The sequence below is a fragment of the Panthera pardus genome, unplaced genomic scaffold (assembly GCF_024362965.1).
Source record: "Panthera pardus isolate Hobbes unplaced genomic scaffold, ASM2436296v1 HiC_scaffold_7, whole genome shotgun sequence".
Lineage (NCBI taxonomy): Eukaryota > Metazoa > Chordata > Mammalia > Carnivora > Felidae > Panthera > Panthera pardus.
The window spans coordinates 82,034,663-82,052,956 of NW_026527002.1; the positions used below are offsets into that span (position 1 = coordinate 82,034,663).

At 68.4% G+C, this 18,294-nt stretch overlaps 2 protein-coding genes across 4 annotated transcripts; one reads left to right on the forward strand and one right to left on the reverse strand.

Moving 5' to 3' along the window:
• The first annotated feature begins 2,149 nt into the window (after positions 1-2,149).
• LOC109258379 (sphingomyelin phosphodiesterase 5-like) lies at positions 2,150-4,707 on the forward strand. Its single transcript, XM_019435178.2, has 7 exons — positions 2,150-3,103; positions 3,199-3,271; positions 3,431-3,571; positions 3,651-3,740; positions 3,831-3,894; positions 3,972-4,107; positions 4,180-4,707. The coding sequence occupies exons 1-7, from the start codon at positions 2,276-2,278 to the stop codon at positions 4,270-4,272; spliced, it is 1,425 nt and encodes a 474-aa protein (XP_019290723.1). The 5' UTR covers positions 2,150-2,275; the 3' UTR covers positions 4,273-4,707.
• OPLAH (5-oxoprolinase, ATP-hydrolysing) lies at positions 4,321-17,583 on the reverse strand. 3 transcript variants are annotated; one of them, XM_053896277.1, is made up of 27 exons: positions 17,321-17,583; positions 13,518-13,741; positions 13,249-13,440; positions 12,629-12,728; positions 12,429-12,552; positions 12,150-12,345; positions 11,906-12,071; positions 11,654-11,792; positions 11,492-11,559; positions 11,068-11,333; positions 10,819-10,931; positions 10,562-10,732; positions 10,238-10,375; positions 10,013-10,151; positions 9,780-9,892; positions 9,399-9,550; positions 8,523-8,683; positions 8,338-8,439; positions 8,081-8,255; positions 6,362-6,546; positions 6,090-6,236; positions 5,861-5,995; positions 5,572-5,721; positions 5,323-5,480; positions 5,075-5,235; positions 4,783-4,880; positions 4,321-4,528 (listed from the first exon to the last, which is right to left on the reverse strand). In XM_053896277.1, the coding sequence occupies exons 1-27, from the start codon at positions 17,553-17,555 to the stop codon at positions 4,382-4,384; spliced, it is 4,155 nt and encodes a 1,384-aa protein (XP_053752252.1). In that variant the 5' UTR covers positions 17,556-17,583; the 3' UTR covers positions 4,321-4,381. The 3 variants fall into 3 exon arrangements, with proteins under 3 accessions (XP_053752252.1, XP_053752254.1, XP_053752253.1); XM_053896279.1 differs by lacking the exon at positions 17,321-17,583 and adding an exon at positions 14,245-14,314; XM_053896278.1 differs by lacking the exon at positions 17,321-17,583 and adding an exon at positions 13,956-14,113.
• Between the last annotated feature and the right edge of the window lie 711 nt (positions 17,584-18,294).

Consider the following 18,294-nt stretch of genomic DNA (forward strand, 5'->3'; position numbering starts at 1 on the left):
CCAGCACCTCCTCCCCCCGCACCCCTTCAATCCTGCTTGCCCTGGGGCTCCAGGCCCACCCCGGGGTCCTTGGAGAGAGCCCCAAGACCAAAGCTGGGCAGCTGTCTGCTGAGGAGGGTGGTGCTCAAAGGTCCCCAGCTGCCGCCGGCCTGCGGGTGAGAGCAGCAGGAGCCCCTGAGACTCGGAGGGGGAAGAGCAGGAAGCAAGGAGGAGCCGACCTGGCAGGGAAGGGCCGTGGCTGTGCCAGCAGCATTAGCGCTGTACAGAGAGCTAAAGCCTGGGTGCAGAGTGGAAGGCAGAAGACAAGGATGTGGACGTGGGGACCCTTCCCTCTGTCCTAGGCCAGGAAGAGGGCGGCGGGAGAGGGGGCAGGGAGGGCTCCTGGAGCCTCACTAAGGGCAAGAGGACATTAGATGGACGGGACCCCGGAGAAAGTAGACTCACCCAAATCCTAGCGAGGGGCAGCCCAGGGAGATGTGGCCGATTCCTAAGGCTCCACAGGGTTCCGAGCCTCAGAGCTGGAGCCGGCAGAACCCACCTGCTGCAGGGGCAGGGGCAGGGGCAGAGCGCAGGCAGAATGGGAAAGCCCAAGGGAGCAGCAGAGGGCGGGCGTGTAAAATGGGACTCCACCAGGGGTAACCTGCAGACTAAGGGGAGGGGCCTGTGGATAGTGCAGGAAACTGAGGACTGGAGGCCAGGATGGGGGGTCCTTGCCAGGGTGTGCATGAGAGATGGGCAGTGGGGTAAAGCCCACAGAGTGGCCTCTGGCCCACGAGAGGTAAAGGAGAGGACCTGCCCGAGGAAGGGAAGGAGGCTGGAGCTGCGATAGGAGGCAAAGGGTGGGCTGAGGAGGTGGGAGTGAGGACCCCAGGCGAGGAGGCTCCTGGAACACCGGTGCTTGCCAGCCAGAGTGCTCTGAGGGAACAGAAGAGTCCCAGGGTTCAACCAGAGGCATCATATCAGCAACCAGCAAGGAAGGCAGGGAGGGAGAGCATTGTGGGGTGTGCTAGGGCCTTCTGGCCCGGGAGCTCCCTGCGCTCTCCACTCCCAGGCCTGCTACTTCAGGGGACCCAGCCAGACCCCCGCGGAAAGGCAGGGAAGGACTCCACATAGAGCGGTGTGAGATCTAGAGACGGAAATCTCCTAGTTCTGTCTGCCGACAAGGCCTAGCGGCAAGACACAACTGTCGCGGTGAACACGCCCAGCACCAGATCTTGGTTTCTAAAGGGGATCAGGGATTCCTGGAGAATTGGGGGTGGGGGTGGGGGGCAGAAGTCCCTCCTCCTCCCTGGCAGCAGTCGTGAATGGCTGCCCAGATCCAAACTCCTGGGCAATTTAAGACCCAACCAGGAGAGCGGTGGGCTGTGGTTCACGGCTCAAATGATTCAGATGCGGGCTCAAGCAGGGCCCGGCAGCACCTGACAGAGAGCGGGGCAGCAGGGCCCTGGGAAACAAGGAAGCAGGTACGAGAGGGCCCCCGGATGGGGAGCTGATTTCCATGTGGCTCACGTGTCCTGAGGTTGCGGCGGCGCAAATCCGCACCAACGGCCCTCACCTCCCGATTGGAAGCTCCTCGGGGTAGGGTCACGGAGCGGTCTGTCACCACGGGGGACAGGCCTCTTAGGGCAGCTCTGCGGGGCTCTCACTGGGTGGCAGATTAGGGCGTTCTGAGTCCGTCCCTCCTCTGGAGCTGTGTCTCTGAACTCAGTTGCGGCACACCTGGACCCCGGGAGGCGGGTGGGGCTGGGGTAGACCCCGAAGTCAGGGCCGCTGGAGGGCGCCGGCAATTCCGCGCGGACTTGCGGGCCGGCGGAGGGAGCTGGACGCAGCACGCACCGCACTGCCTCCACCGGCGCTGCGCCCGCCTGCACTAAACAGGGTCGCTCTCCATTTGCTGTAGGCTGCACCCCAATCCCCGCTCGCGTCGGGCAGGTCTGGGGGCTCTCCCGGTGGCGCACAGGGGAGGGCGGGGCAGAGTGGGGCGAGGAGGATCTGGGGGCGGGGCTGCGAAGCCAGGGTCTCTTTCGCTTTCCCTTTTGTTCCCTCCAACGGCCGCCCAGACTCCGCGCCGCAGAGGAGAGCGCGGCTTCCCGGGCGCGCCGGTTGCCGCCTGCGCCCGCGCCCCAGCGATCCCGGGGCACAGCACCTACGCCGTTCCGCGCACAGGTGGCGCCACGTAACCTTGACCCCCGTGACACCCCCGCAGCTCCCGCGGACGCACGCTGGCAGCGACTGGGTCGCAGGGGCGCCGCAAGGCGGAGGAGTCCCGCACATCATGCAGACCCTTCCGGACTGGCCCCCAGCGTCCGGTGCCCCACGGCCCTCTCCCTTCCCGCACCCGGGACTGCACGCCCTCCACCGCCTGGCTCGAGCCCTGCTCTTCCCGGCTTACTGGGCCCTGGACCGGCTGCTGGGCTGCTGCGCGCCGACCGCGCGCCCGAGCGGCCTGCGGCGGCTGAAAGCCGCTGCGGAAGCTGGGGCCGCGCTGCTGCTGCTGCTGCTGGTCGGCCTGCCCCTGGCCCTGCTCGGGCTGCCGCTCTGGCTGCTCCTGCAGACCTGGCGCCGCCCCTTCTGCTACCAGCCCCCGCCGCAGTGCTGGGAGCCCCCGGCGCCCTGGCGCCCCCCGGCCGAGCCCGCGCGCTGCTTCAGCTTCCTCAGCGCCAACCTGTGCCTGCTCCCCGACGGGCTGGCGCGCTTCAGCAACTTGAAGCACAGCCAGCGGCGGGCCGAGGCTGTGGGCGCCGCGCTGCTCGCCGGCCTGCGGCCCTCGCGCTACGGGGCCACTGGCAGCAGTCCGCCGGGGCCGGGGGCGCCCTGCGGAGTGCTGACAGCCGAGGTGCCGGCAGGTCTGGAATTCGTGTGCCTGCAGGAGGTGTTCGACCTGCGCTCGGCGCACCGCCTCGTGAGCCGCCTAGCGCCCAGTCTGGGCCCGGTGCTGCACGACGTGGGCTCGTGTGGCCTGCAGCCCGGGCCGCACCTCAAGCTGCTCGGCAGCGGGCTGCTGCTGGCCTCGCGCTACCCGCTGCTGCGCGCCGCCTTCCGGTCCTTCCCCCACGCACGTCGCGAGGACGCGCTGGCCTCCAAGGGACTGCTTTCCGCACAGGTACCTGCCCAACCGCCGCGGCGCCTCCTGGCGGGGAGAGGGCTGGCGTGGGCTCGAACTGGCGACGGTTGCTGGGGCCCTCCGTGGTGTTGCAGGCGCAGGTGGGCATCCTGGACGGGCGCCGCGTCGTGGGCTTCCTGCACTGCACGCACTTGCATGCGCCGAGTGGTGAGCCCGAGGACGGGATCGTCGGCGCGTGGGCAGGCCGTCTGGCCTCTCCGCGCCCCCGACCGTTGGTTCACTGCCCGCGGCACCGCGAGCCCCGGGGAGGGGGGGGGGGGGGCGGGGAGCGCGGCCCCGCTGAGCCTTCCGTTCCCGCCCTCGCAGAGGACGGGCCCTTGCGCTGTAAACAGCTGACGCTACTACTGGACTGGATCGAGCAGTTTGAAGCCGAGAGCCGCGAGAGTGGCGAGGCCGTGGCCTTCAGCGTGCTCCTGGGCGACCTAAACTTCGACAACTGCTCCTCAGGTGAGGGCAGGCTGCGGCGGGGCGGGGGCGGGGCGGCCTGGCCTCGCCCCGCCCACCACGCGCTGGCCTCGCCCCGCAGACCACGCGCAGGAGCAGGAGCACCAGCTCTTCAGCCACTTCCGGGACCCCTGCCGGCTGGGCACGCGCCGGGATCAGCCCTGGGCTCTGGGTACGGGGGCAACCGGGTGGGGAGCCGACCTGGGTGCGGTTCGAGGCCCGCGGCTGCCGCTGACACCGCCCTCCGCCCGCCCTCCCCCAGGCACAATACTGAGCACCTCCACCCTCCGCCACTCGGTGGCCTGCTCCCCGGAGATGTTAAGGAGGTGAGTGGCGACCTGGGGGTCAGACGCCGCCCAGAACGCTGGGGAGGCCTGGTCTTGGTGACACCGCCCCTCCTCAGGGCCCTGGAGCAGGAGGAAGGGCGCCGCCGCTACCTGGCGGGCCCTCTGGGCGGAGGCCGCCGGGCTGAGCCCTGGCGGGGCCGGCGCCTGGACTACATCATGTACCGGGGAGCGGTCGGAGGCCCGCTGAGCCCAGTAAGTGCCAGAATTCAGGGCGCTGGGCCGGCTGCAGCTAGGGCGACTCCTCAGTCTGACTCCCGCCCCCAGGAGGTGGAACAGGTGACGTTCAGCACGGCCCTGGCGGGGCTCACAGACCACCTGGCCGTGGGACTTCGCCTCCGAGTTTCCGTGCCCTCCTGACGCAGGCTCGCAGGCGACAGTTGGAAAGACGGACGCGGACGCAGAGCGTGAGCCTGGCCGGCTGCCGCGGGAACGCGGTGACTTCGCTGTTTATTGTGGGGGCCCTCCCTCACACCGCCTCCTGGGCTCTGCGGTACTCGTAGACGCTGCCGCGCTCAGAGAAGGCTGGGGGCTGCGGGGGCGACCCCGGCGGTGGGGCGGGGTCCTCCGGGTCCCCGTAGCCGCCCCCGCCTGGTGTGTGGAGGCAGAACACGTCCTGTGGAGCAGAGGGACAGGCTCACTGCGGGCATGGACGCCCCCAACCCTGCCTCTCGCTGCAGTCCCATCCCCACCGGGGCAGCGCATTCATGGCGCCGGCCTGGCCCACGGAGGCCCAGGGCGCGCCCTCTCTCCTTCGGAAACCAAATTAAATTCAGACGCTGGTTATTTTTGCAACTCTGCTCACCCTCTGTGGAAAGGGGGCCGCTGGAGGGCGGGCGGGAATGAGGAAGGACAGATGTCAATCCTTACCCCGGGGAACACGGGCACCGACGTCTTTCCGCCCAGATTCACCGTCCGGCCGTCCTTGCGAATCAGCAGGTTTAGGCCCCGGGCTCCGGGCTCGCCCCCTTCGGGAAGAGGCAAAGTGAGGCTGGCCCGGAAGGCAAGGAAGGGAGGCGCAGAGGCGGCGGGCGGGCAGAGGGAAGGACTCCGTGCAAGAGGCAAGGAAGGGAGAGAGGAGGAGGGCGGGCAGAGGGGAGGACACCGTGCAGGAGTGGGTGGGTGGGGTGGGAGTCGGGGATCCAGGGACGCTGCCGCTCACCGTGGAGGCCGTATGGCCGGAAGGCGCGACGCTCGGTCAGCACGGACAGCAGCGCCTCCTCGCGGAAGAGCAGCTCGCGGACGACGCCGTCGCCGCCTCGGAAGCGCCCGCGGCCCCCGGACCCCTGCCTCAGCTCGAAGCGGCGCAGGATGACTGGGTACCTGCGCGGGCCAGGGGGTTCAGAACGGTCCACCCGGGCTCGGGCTCCTGCTCCCCGCCCCGGCGCCGGCCCTGCCCGCACCACTCACCTGCTCTCCAGGATCTCGGGGTCGGTGATGCGCGTGTTGGTCATGTGGCTGTGCACGCCGCTGCGCCCGTGCCAGCCGGGGCCCGCGCCCGCTCCGCCCGCCACCGTCTCGTAGTAGCCCATGTGGGCGTTGCCCAGGGTCACGTTGTTCATGCAGCCCTGGCAGGGGCGAACGGCATTTGCGCTAGGCTGGAGGCATCCGAGACCCTCCCCGCCCGCGGCCCCAAGCGTGCCCACCCACCCGCCACACCTGGGAGGCGGCGCAGGCCCCAAAGGCCCCCAGGATGACGTCCACCACGCGCTGCGACGTGAGCACGTTGCCACCCACCACGGCCGCTTCGGGGGACGGATCCAGAATGCAGCCTCTGGGAATCACGACGCGCACTGGCGCCAGGCAGCCCTGAGGTGGGGGACGGGGGAGGGCAGCTCTCAGGGCGATTGGGAAATAAACGTCGCCCTACCCCCGCACTCCTAGACCAGTCCGGTGTTGGGCCGACCCGCCCCCAGGCTCGCTCAGGGACACAGCACGCGCCGCGCACCTGGTTGAGCGGGATGTCGCGGCCCACCAGGCACCGCAGGCAGTAGATGAGGGCGGACAGCGTGATGGCCCGCGGAGCGTTGAGGTTGCCGAACACCTCAGGCCCCGTGCCGCTGAAGTCAAACACTGCGCTGCCCTGCCCACGGGGTGGGGGTGGGGGGGAGAGGTGGGTCAGCAGCAGCCCCGCGGCCACGTGGCGGGTGCCCACGGCCCCGTTGCTGCGGCCTGACCTGACTCAGGTTGATCTGCACGCGGAGCCGGATGGGGGAACCATCGTCCATGTGGTCCTCTGCTGACACCTCCAGGGGCAGGCCTCGGGCCTGCCGGGAGGTTCCGAAGGCCCGCAGCATATCTCGCACAGCCAGCTCCGCGTTCGCCTGGCAGACAGGACGTTCAGCGGCAGCCACGCTGCCTTCCAGGTGGCCAGGGGCTGCCCACCTCCCCGCCTGGCCGCCAGGGGGCAGGTACAGAGCTGCCCCCTGCTCCTGCGCCCTAGGCCCACCTGAATGTGGCCCATGTAGGCCTGCACCACATCCAGGCCGTACTGCCCGATGAGCTCTCCCACCAGCTGGATGCCCTTCTGGTTGGCGGCCACCTGGGCGCGGAGGTCTGACAGGTTGTCGTGCAAGTTCCTCGTGCCGCTGCAGCCGGGAATCTTGCCTGGGGCCTGCAGGGCCTCAGTTACCGCTGCACGGATGGGGTCACCGCTGAGCCACCCTCCACCCGGTCGGATGGGGGGCTGCGCTGCCCAGTGCCCTGATCCGTACCTACTCCTCCTCTGCTGGGCACTATGGGGAGTTCCCCATGTTGGCCCTTCCCTGGCCCCCCACAACCCTGCTGACACCCACCCCCGGCACCTCCAAAGCCACAGCCTCCTGCCATCTGCTCAACCTTCTTCCCAAAGCCCAGCCCCCCAGGGCACCCTAGGCTTTTCCTGTGACCTCACAGGAACTGGAGGTGCCTGAGGAGAAGCAGGGGGGTCCTCTTACCTTTAACTCCTTCTGCCCCACTCCCTCCTGCCTTTTCTGGGCTTCCCTCCCCACTCCCAGGAGAAGAAACACTTCCCCTCACCCGCCCCAACTCATACTGCCCTCAGTCCGATGGCCCTCACTGGCCCCCTCTCAACCACTTTGCAAGAGCATCAGCTAGCTCTCTGGGCCTCCTGCCCCACCTCCAAACAAATTTGAACCAGGCCTCCGCCCCCTGGCGAGCCCCAGAGACCCAGGCAAGGACTCTCTCCCTAACCTAGGTTACAGTATTCTCTGAGGCTCCCTGGCCACTGCATCTTCTGTCACGTGCCTGCACATATCCCTCCCATGATCCCTGCCCCCTGCCCTCTGCCCCCACCACACACACTGACCAAGGGAATGACCAGGCCTGGGTCACTCTCTTTGTGTCCTCCACCCACGGCAGCCTGTGGCTCTGTCACCACCCCCCACCCCCGCCCATGCTGCCTCCTCTCACTCCCAGATGCCTGCCTGGGCTCCTAGACACCTGCAGCCTCAGACCAGCTCTGTTTTCACTGCCCCTGTCCCTGGGCTTCTGTCCCAACTTCACTGCTCTGTGCCGACTCAGTGACACAGCCTCCCTCCACCTTCCGGCTGTCTGAACTTGACCTCTCATCCTCATCCCTAGATCCCATCAAATACCAACCTTGATCTCCAAAACAGGTGTCCCTACCTACCCCCACTTCTGCCCTGCTTGAGGGTCAGTATCACTCAGCACAGCTGCAGCCGCCCCCTACCCCACTCCCCACTCCAAGCCTTCAACCCCCCATCTACTCTGCACATGGGCTGGGGGCTTTCATGGTATAGGGCAGACCGGTGCAGGCCCAGGAAAGTTCTCCGCGAGTCTGCAGGCCCTGGCCCCCGTCCTCACTGCTCTGTAGCCCACAGACCCAGTGCAAACACAAGGCAGACACCACCGTGAGCAGCTGCTGACCTTGAAACAGCCCCTCTCCCTCCTGTGCCCAGTCCTGTGACTGTCCTGGCCAGCTCCCCACCCCCAAAACCATTGAGCCTTCCTGGGCCCAGAAGGAGTTCACCTCAGTGCCTCCGATCGCCTCTGAAAGATGATCTGCTACCACTCCGGGGTCGCTACCCGGCTCCCCCAGCCTCAAGGCAGGCCTCCGCCACTCACTCGCTGCCACAGCGCCCCAATCGGCCTGGTCCACTGAGCCCTCCCCCGACCTCGAGGTCACTCCAAGCCCACTCCCACTCACCCTCCTCTTGGAAGACTCCTCCCTGGACGAGTTTGAAAGACAGAAAGACGGCGCCCTCCTGCTGCAGTGTGGTGGAGTGGGGAGGCATGGAGCCCGGCGTGATGCCCCCAATGTCTGCATGGTGCCCACGGCTTGCCACGTAGAACACAGGCCGAGTCTGACCCGGCCAAAACACCTGGGGGTGGAGAGCGACAGTGAGCTGTGCTAGCAGCCCGCGCCACCCCCACCCCCGGAGACACCCAGGCAGCGGCCTTCACCGGGGTGATGACGGTCAGGTCTGGCAGGTGGCTGCCCCCAGCGCTCGGGTGGTTGCTCAGCAGCACGTCACCAGGGTGGAGGTCGGCCCCCAGGTGCTGGATCTGAGACCAGAAGACACTTGTGGAGGCGGCAGGGGCGGAGGCGAGGGGTGGGGTCAGGGAGGCCGAGAGGTGGGCCGCCGAACCTGGAACTGTACGGTCTCCTGCATGGCGCCCAGGTGCACGGGGATGTGGGGGGCGTTGGATACCAGCCCCCCATCGGGCCCGAAGAGGGCACAGGAGAAGTCCAGACGCTCCTTGATGTTGGTGGAGATGGCTGTGCGCTGCAGGATGCGGCCCATCTGCTCTGGGGGCACAGAATGAGCGGGCACCCGCTGGCCCCGCCCCGCCCGCGGCACAGCCCCGCCCCGCCCGCGGCACGGCCCCGCCCCGCCCCACCCGCGGCACAGCCCCGCCCCGCCCGCCCACCCGTGCGGCACAGCCCCGCCCCGCCTGCCCACCGGCGCGGCACACCCCTAGAGGAAAAAGAGGCAGGACTGCTGCCTTCAAGGCCTCTGACACCCAGACCCAGGACCCGAAGGCGGTGGTGGCCCGGCGGACACAGCCAGACTGCAGGCGGGCCCCGTGTGTTGCCTGTGTGAGAGGTGCCCCCCCTTCCTCTCCATCCCTGTTCAGGGCCTCACCAAGAACCCGGTACCCCACCTCAACTCTCCACCTTGCCTAGCACAGCAAGAAATCGGTGCTGAGGCACAGGATTCGGGGCGAGCAAGCCCCAGCCGACCCCGCGTAGAAGGGCTCACCGGGCAGAGCCTCTTTCCGTCCACAGACAGGATGGCAATCTCAGGCCCCATGACTGCTGGCGGGAGTTAGGTGCTCCCACTGCCCAAGGCCGGCTGGTGCGGCGGGGCTGGCCGTCCCAGGGCGGCCCTGTCGCCAGCGGGGACTCCACTTCTGCCCCTTCCCTGGGTCACACTTTGTCTCCCTCTGCACGGCCTGCCAGCCACGTGCCTGCACTACCTCTGCCCAGGGAGCAGGGCCATGGGGACCGGGCAGCCACTCACCAGCAATGCTCATGAAGCGGTGAGAGAAGATGGACAGGTGGATGGGGTCAAGCTGGGCGCCCACCAGGCTCGGGACTTCAGCCCCCACAGAGATGCGGATGTCCCCGGTATCAGTCACCTCTGCCTGGCAGCCTGGCTCCACCAGGATGGTGCTGAAGGCAGGGGCGCAAGAGGCTGGGGGCGCCGAGCCAGACCCCCCCCTCCCGTCCCAAATAGGGACCCCACATCCCCAGGCTGGGGGACACCCAACCATAATGGGACCCCAGAGTCCTTTCTGTTCCTGTAGCCTCGGGCCAGAGAGCCCCTGACAGGGCCCCTGAGCTCACCAGGCCCCGGCAACTGTACCCACCATGGCCCCACCCTGGCCAGGCTTCAGCCCACCTGTTGCTGTCGATGATGAGGCAGGGCCCCTGAAGCTTGTGCCCATAGGCCAGCTCTCCCAGCAGGTACACAGGGGTCTCCTGGTAGCCCCCCTCAAAGTAGCACTGGGTCACCTGAGGAGGGTGTGGGATGAGTGAGGTTCCTAGGTGCAGCCCCTCCCTGCCCCTCCCCCTCCACACCCGTCCCCTTGTCCCTGCGGGTGCGGGTGGGCAGGCCAAGGCAGAGCCACCCACCTTGTCTATGCGGGGAGGCCCGGTCTGAGCTCTGGGAACATCCTCGAGGCGAAGGCCGCTGCGACCAGTGCCCCTCACACGCACATCGTCCACCACCACCGGCCGCTCAGGGATGACGAAGCCAAACTCTCTCATGTACCTGCACGTCCGCCGGCCCCGAGAAAACGATCAGGGCCAGGCCGGTAGGCCACCCGCCAGGGCTCCCGGGAGGCAGAGCTCGCATACCTCTCCACAAAGGCGGCCCCAAAGTCGCCAGCACGGGGCGAGCGGGCAGTGGCCGGGTGCTGGTGGGCAGACACCATGAGGGCGCAGTCTGTGCCCTGGTAGCGCAGATGCAGGAAGCCCTCGGTGCTGATCTGGGACCTGCAGCAGCGGGGCGGGCCGGCCACTCGCACACGGTGCCCCGGGGACGCCCGTCCCGCGTCCGCCAGCCCTCCCGGACCGCGCCACCTGGCACATCGGGCAGGAAAGCCAACTGGGGGTGGCTGGGATGCTGCCAGCCCTCTGCCTGGCCCAGCTCCCCCCTCCACTGCCCCCGGTGAGCCCCACCTGGGAAAGCCCTGGGCCCGCAGGGCGTCCACACACTGCTCCTCCAGGCGGCTCAGCCTCTGGTCCAGCTGCACAAAGGTCTCAGGCGCGTAGGGCAAGGAACACGGCTCCTGTGCCTCGTGCACCACGTCCGCCAGGGCCAGCCCCAGCGCTGACAGCAGCCCGCTGTGCCTACGTAGACGGGGGCCTCGGCCATGTGGGGGTGCCTCCCAAAGCCAGCCCCCCACCCCCGACAGGCGCACCACTCCCAGACGTACCTGTGAATGTGCACGGTGTCCATGCCCAGGGCCCGGGCAATGGCGCACGCGTGCTGCCCGCCGGCTCCCCCAAAGCAAGCCAGCACGTGGGCCGAGGGGTCGTGGCCTCTTGCCTGGGAAGCCAGAGGGGGTCGGTGGCGCGCCCTGCCCTGTCTGGCCCCCCACCCCTCACCCTGATGGGGTTGCCTGAGTGGGAGGTGAGGGGGTGGGGGGCAGGGCAGGCGAAGGCGAGGGCGAAGGCGGGCATACCTGCGTGAGTGCGCGGATGGGCCGGCACATGGCCTCGTTGGCCACACGCACGAACCCCATGGCTACCTCCTCCAGGCTCAGCGGGGAGGCCGGGCAAGGCCCGTTGGTCAGGAAGCTGTTGACCTCAGCGGCCACAGCCTCCAGGGCCTTTCGGGAGGCCTCAGAGGACAGTGGCTGGTCCTCTCCCGGCCCAAAAATGCAGGGGAAGGAGGCAGGCAGTAGGCGACCCAGAACCAGATTAGCATCCGTCACTGTCACGGGGCCCCCTGGGAGGCGTGCAGGGTGTGGGGGTTGGGGGCTGGAGATGGGGTCCAGGACTGGGCAGCAGGGTCAGGGCTGAAGGGCGGCAGGGTGGGGGTGGGGGGGCGGAGGTAGGCCTGGGCAGCGTGGGAAGGGGCCTGGCGGGGCAGGTACCAGCTCTTACCTTTGCGGTAGCAGGCGGGGCCAGGATGGGCTCCTGCAGACTCAGGGCCCACCACAAAGAGGCCGGACCTTTGGGGCAGGGAGGACGGGACTTAGAGGTGGGTTGGGAGGCAGGGCTGGGGCGGGGGGCAGGGGAGTGCCCAACCCAGGTGCAGGGGCTGACCTGAAGAAGAGGCGGGAGCCCCCACCAGCTGCCACTGTGTTGATGTCCAGCTGAGGGGCCTGGAGGGTGACACCAGCCGTGCTGGCCTCAAAGACATGCTCAAACTCCCCAGCGTAGCGGCTCACGTCGGTGGATGTGCCTGGAGGAGAGAGAGGTGGGAGGAGTCACCGCACAGACCCGGACGCCCAGCATTGCTCAGCCCTGGGGCCGCGGTGGAGACTCCTCCTGACCCCACCCTTCCGGCCTCCGTACCTCCCATGTCAAAGCCGATGACGGGCTGGCCGCCTTCCACCCGGTAGGTGGTGGCTGAGTAGCCAACCACACCCCCAGCAGGGCCAGAGAGCACAGCCCGGGAGCCGCTGAAGGACTCCATGGGCGCCAGGCCACCATCGGAGCGCATGAACAGCACCTGCACGTCCTGTGGGAGAGCGGCAGCCAGTAAGGGGCCGGGCAGGCAGGGGTGGGGCGGGCGGAGCAGGCCGGCAGGGGGCCTCACCTTGAGCTGGCCCTGGAAGCCACGGCGGAAACCCTGCACGTAACGCTGGATGGTGGGGGTAAGGTAGGCGTCGGCACAGGCCGTGTGCCCCCGAGGCACGATGCGCACCATGGGCATGGTGTCCGAGGACAGTGACACGTGGGTGAAGCCCAGCTCCCGGGCCAGTGCGCCCACCTGCTGCTCATGCTGGGCCCACCTGTAATGACGACCCCACGGCGCTCCGCCTCTTGCCCACGGCCTCCAGCCCACCGCCCAGAGCCCTGGCCAAGCCACGCTCACGTGTAGGAGTGCATGAGCACCACGGCCAGGCTGCGGACGCCTCGGGACAGGAGTCCCTCCAGCTTCCCACGCAGAGCCCCAAGGTCCACAGGCTGCTGCACCTCCAGCAGGTCCCCCGTGCGGCCTGCCAGGAGGCCCGTTACCATCCGTCAAAGGCCCACCCTGCTGCCCCCGGGGCCCCAGCCCTGAGGCACCCGCACCTTTGACAGGTGTCCCTGCACCTGGCTCCCCGCGATACAGCACCACACGCTCGTCCACCTCCAGCACCTCTTCGTACAGCACCTCAGGCATGGGCACAGCCTGGGGACAGGCAGAGGCTCAGAGGACACCCAGGCCCGAGGGTCCTTGCTGGGGTCCTGCGCTGGTGGGGCAGTGCGGGTGAGGGGATGTGTCCCGGCAGTCCAGTCCACAGGCCCAGGAGACACAGACGGGGCCAGCCCCAGCAAGGCCTCCCCATCCCCAAGGAGTGGCTCTCTGCCCCCAGGCACCTGAGTGCAGCCAACTGCCACCCCCCGCAAGGGCAGCTCCCTGGAGGAGCCCAGCAGTAGGGGTGGGGGTAGGGGAGTGGGAGAGTGGGGGTGGCTCCTACCCCTCACCCCGAACAGTATGGTGACAGACAGGAACAAGACATTGTGACCGCTCTGAGGGCTTGGGGGACAGAGTGCCTGCTAGGAGTGTCTGGAACCTTCTCTCCGCCTATAAGCTGCTAGCCTGGGGCCAACACTGACCCTTCCAAGGGCTGCCCTCCCGAGGGGCCACGGCATCCCTGGGAAACCATGAGCTGCACGACGCAGCCACCAGCTGGAGTGGGTGCGCTCACCAGGTCAAAGAGGTCCTCTCGGGCCTGGGTGCCCACGTGCAGCAGGTCTCGGAAGCCACGTGTCACCAGCAGCGCCACCCGCTCCCCCCGCCGCTCCAGCAACGCGTTGGTGGCCACCGTGGTGCCCATGCGGATGCTGGCAATGCGGCTGGTGTCCAGCGGCTGGTCCCGCGGCAACAGCACGCCTCCTTCCTGGGAACCACAGGGTCAGTGTCAGGCCCTGGTCCCAGGTCCCTCCCCAGCCCGCCCCTCTGCCCTGCCCTGGCCACCTGCTCCAGGATGCGGCGGATGCCCTCAGTAGGGGCGTCTGCATAGTTGGCGGGGTCCTCTGAGAGCAGCTTCAAGACCCTCACTTGCCCCCCGGGGCACTGGGCAAAGACATCTGTGAAGGTGCCTCCACGGTCGATGGCGAAATGGAAACGCCCCTCGGGGCTGCCCATGGTGACAGGGCTGGAGTCCAGCACTGACTCTTCAGCCGGCAGTCCTGGGAGAACTGGACGGACACAGCAGATCAGGCGACAGGCCCGGGGGTCACCCGCGGCTTGGTAGCCTTGGGCAGAGCCGGGCTGAGGAGAGCAAGGGGTGGGGGGGCGGTCGGAGGAGGCGCCCTGGGCCGAGCCCGGGGCTGCAGGCCGAGCTCAGAGCGCCGCCTGAGGCGCGGCCGCAGCCGGGCAGGTGGGGACGCCACACCTAACGCTCCTCGTTACCCGGTTCTCAGGGCCCCGGCTTGCGGCGCAAATCCCCGGACCCGCCAGAGGCGGAGGCGCCCCGGAGAGCCCACGGGCTGGTGGGTCTGGGCTCCTTTAGCACGAGGAGGCACGGGGGCTGGGGGCAGGTGACTTCCCCAGTCGCTCGACCTTGGGGCCCAGGCCGAGTGGGACAGGGGGCACGGGGCGGGGCCTGCGCCAGGGAGGCGGCAGGGCCCGCGATCGGGGCGGGGGGGGGGGGGGGGGCGGGGAGAAGCGGGGCGCTGGAGGGTCCGGGTGCGGGGCCCACCTGGCACGTCGGCTCCGAGGCGCTCGCGGTCCGCTCGGGCCGCGCTCCCTCCCGGCCCTGCCCGCCGCACCCCCCCCTCCCCCCGCCCGGAAGCGGGGCCCGCCCCCCGCCCGACCGGTCCCACCGCGCACGGCCCTCCGGGTTGCGTCAGGCTCGGCTCGCCGGGAGCCGCCTCCCTCCTCCGCCGGGAGCCACGCCGGGGGACCGCGGGGCGCGGGGCCGAGCTGGGCCAGGGGCGGCTCCGTGCTGGCGCGTCCCCGGCCGCCGGCCACCTCGGTTCAGCCGGCCACTCGAGGTGCCCCGGGGAAGGCGGAGCAGGCCACCCTCCAAAGAAGTAAGAGCCCAGACGAGCTCGGACTGCACCCTGGCGCGGGGCAGTCACGCCGTGAGGGACGGCGCTGGGGAGGGGGGTCGTGGAGGGGCCTCGGGCAAGGGCCCCTCCGCAGCCGTTAACCCCGCTGCTGCCCGCCCAGGGCCAGCCTTGCCACAGCCCAGGCTGGGCGCCCCGGGACCCTCACAACATCAGGGCTGATGTCCCCAGAAGCCGTGGCCGGTGCCCTGACGATGAGACGAAGCGTGCCCCACCCTGGCCTGTCTCCCCCACGGGCAGAAAGTGTCCAGGCTTGGAGTGGACACCAACCGTGCAGGGCCTGGAGCAGGCCGTTTAGAGCTCCCAGGGGGCAATAGTGGGGATGGGGCGAGGGAGGAGACCCAAGCAGAGGGAACAGCGGGTGAAGGGGGCTTCACCTAAGGTGCCAGGCCAGATGGCCAGACAGGCAGGGGCACCCACCCACGCGCCCAGACTTCCCCCTCCCCTGGGAGCCTTGCTGGCGCTGGAGGCCTGCTTGGTCCCTGGAGGAACGAGCGAGGTGGGGCCGCACCCCGGGCAGCAGCGGGGGCTCCCTTCTGACCAGCGCCTCTGCAGTCTCTGTGCACGTGGTGGGGGGCGAGGGGTTTGGAAAGAACTGCACCAAGAGAGACACAAGAGACTCAGCGACTCAGGGCAGTGGCAGTGTCTGTGGCCTCCGACCCCACCTCACGCCTTCTGACGGTGGCCGGTGGCCTCTCCCACCAGCGCAGGCTCCCGTGGGTCTCTCCCCACCTCCAGCCCTGCTTGGACCTAGGACTTGAGCTGCCCTGCGCGCGCGCCGCGGGGGATGGGCTGTGACCGTGCCCAGATGACTGTGCCCCCGGCGGCAGGTGCCAGCCAAGGTACTGACCCCAGACCCCCACCCCCTTGACCTCCCTGTCACCTTCCCCATCCCTCACGTCCAGCTGGATGCCTAGACCGTCACTGTGGCCACCGTACAGGAGCTTGTACCCTCACCGGCTCTGAGCTAACCACGAGATGGCGGTCGGCGGCCCCACTCCAGGCAGGACCCCCGCCTGCAGCCCCCACCGTGTCTCCATTCACGCCCCCACAGCAGGTGCATCCAGCCCACTCTCCCCCATCACCGGGTGACTGTCCCACCTGCCGGTCTCCGCCAACTCCCCCACGTGGCGTCTTCGTCCTGATGCTCAGCTGAGAGTCCATCCGGAGAGGCTTCCAACAACCCAGCCACACCACCACCCCTGGGGTGCCGTACTCAGCCAGGCTGCCTGCGGTCTCAGCCAGGCCTCCTCACCGCATCAGCCTGGCCGCCCCCACGCCCGTCTCCAGCCCGCGGCTGGTGACCCTCAGCGCCCAACCGCGTCTTCTAGAGGCCCCGCCCCCACGCCCCTCCAGCAGCACCCCAAGCGCTCTGCTCCTCAGGGTGCACGTCCGTGGAAAGGCCCCCTGCCACCTCCACAAGCCTCCAGGCTCACAAATCACATCAGGCAAGACCAGAGAAGCCCCCTGAGCCGCCCCAGTGCCCAGGCCTCTGGCCTCCCTGTGCGTCCACCCGCTCCCCACTTCTGTCTCTGGGAAGCCCCTCCTGCATGGGGTCCTGACCCGCCTCGCCGACTCCCTCCTGCCAGCCTGCTTTACCGCATCTTCTTGACGCGTGTGTCCTGAGAAGTTCCCCTCTGCTCTGCCCTGAACTGTGTGCTGCCTAACTTCCTGTACTGAAGCCTACCGGACCTTAGGGAGGTGACAAAGTCATGAGGATGGGCCCCAATGATGGCATCAGTGCCCTTGTAACAAGAGACGGAAGGGGTTGTCTCCAGAATGTGAGGACACAGCCGGACAGTGGCCAACTCTCCGCCAGCAAGAGAGCCTCGCCGAGAACCGTGCCGGCGCCCTGATCTCCGACTTCCAGCCTCCAGAACTGTGGGGAGTGGATTGTTGAAGTGGTCCAGCCTGTGGTGTTTTGACGGAGCAGCCCACACTCCCTGAACCCTCCCCAGAGACCGTTCTCTGCCTGTTAACATCTCCGGGCCCTCAGAAGCAGGGACGGGACACTGTGCCAGGACTGACGTGGCCCACGCGCTCCCTGGCCACTTGTATCTCCCGGTGGATCTGCACAGCCAGAGGCTTCCGGGAAGCGTGGTGCCTGTCCCCATGAGAGCTGGGGTCCCCTCAGCCTGCCCGTGCCAGGGGGAGCGCGCCAGTTGCACTGCTCAAACCCTAGGAACTGCCTTCAAGTGCCACTTTCCCACCAGCACGCCCAACCCGCCCAAGTATATCCAGAGCCCCCGGCACTGTTCACTCCCCCTTCTAGCCAAGCCTGTGATTTCTCACCAGGAGAACGACCCCGACCTAGAAGACCCTCCTGGTCCTCATCTGCTCTCCACTCCACCAACGCTGGCCTCAGCACTGTGCCTCAACACACTCGACCCGCTGCCACCTCAGGGCCTTTGCACGGACCATTCCCTCAGCTCTACCCCAGCCTTGTGGCTCCTTCACTTTGGTGCAGTCCTGCTTCAATGTCACTTTCTCGGAGACGTTACTTTCTCCCCGCTGCCTTCCTAAAGAGGCCCCGGCCCCCGTATCACTCCTCAGCACCTTCCGCACCTGACAAGCCATCGCCCCACGGGAGCGGGGACTGCCCGCCCCCCCTGCCCCAGCCGCTTTCCCCTGTCTTGGCACAAGCTTGAATGAGTGAAGCCTCGTGGGCATCTGAGAAGAGCCCCCGCGGGCCCTGGCGCTCCTCACCTCTTTCGGCATCCTTGAACTTGATGGTTCTGCGCCGGGGCAGCCGGGGGCTGGTGGCCACCTCGGCCAGGAGCCCGGAGCCACAGAAGCCCAGGCCTCTGCCCCGGGTCTGGAGCACCAGCTTCAGCTCCTGGTTCTCCTGGATGAGCTGCACAAGCCGTCGCAACTCTTCATTCTCCTGGGCCAGCCGCTGGATCTCCCGCCGCAGACCCTCGTAGCTGCTGAGGGGGGACATGCCCGGCAGCAGGGGGGGCAGCTGCCAGCAGCTGTCGCCTGGCCAGGAGTAGCGGACCCCGTCATTGTGAGGTCAGTGGCCGCCCCTGCCCCCGGGCCTCAGCCGCATTCCGGGTGTCAGAGCCAAGGCCCCTTGAGCAGGGCACACCTGACCTCTGACCTCTGGTCCCTGAGGGCCAAATGACTAGAGGAGCCCAGACCTGCCGAGAGCCTGGAGTCCTTCTGGGATGCCCCTCTTGGAGGACGGAAGCTTCTTTATGCCAGCCTGGCACGGAGGTGCTGCAGGGAGTGGGAGTAAAAGACCCAGGCCTCCCCATCCCCCATCTGGCTGCCCACTGGCCCCCAGCTGCAGCATCCCCCCCTGCCCGTGCCAGCTCACGGGGCTGGGCGACGGCTCGGTCCCCGAGGTGGTCACACAGCCAGCAGGACATCTCAAGGGGCCAGGACAGTGGCTGTTTGAGCTGCCCCGCGGGAGTGGCGCCTCTGGCCTAGAAATAGCAGGAGCTGCACAGCGAAGGGGGGGGTGGTGGGTCAGGGTCCAGGGGACGCGGCTGAGTCGGCAAGTGCATCAGGACGGGGCTGGAGGCACAGAGATGGGGCAGGGATGGCAGGGAGCAGCTGTGTCACGTGGAGGGCAGGCCGCCCGGAAAGTATGCTATACCCCGCAGGCCCCACGGCACGCTCCCCCACCTGCAGGCCCCAAGGCACGCCCCCGCCGCAGGGGAACCACCCCAAAGAGC

Coding starts and splice junctions, on each gene's coding strand:
- LOC109258379 (XM_019435178.2), top strand. CDS start 2,276: ATGCAGACCCTTCCGGACTGGCCCCCAGCGTCCGGTGCCCCACGGCCC. Junction 3,741..3,830: donor GGATCAGCCCTGGGCTCTGG/GTACGGGGGCAA, acceptor GCCCTCCCCCAG/GCACAATACTGAGCACCTCC. Junction 3,895..3,971: donor TCCCCGGAGATGTTAAGGAG/GTGAGTGGCGAC, acceptor GCCCCTCCTCAG/GGCCCTGGAGCAGGAGGAAG.
- OPLAH (XM_053896277.1), bottom strand. CDS start 17,555: ATGTCCCCCCTCAGCAGCTACGAGGGTCTGCGGCGGGAGATCCAGCGG. Junction 13,441..13,517: donor TCCGCCGCATCCTGGAGCAG/GTGGCCAGGGCA, acceptor TGTGGTTCCCAG/GAAGGAGGCGTGCTGTTGCC. Junction 6,237..6,361: donor CCTACATGGGCCACATTCAG/GTGGGCCTAGGG, acceptor CCTGTCTGCCAG/GCGAACGCGGAGCTGGCTGT.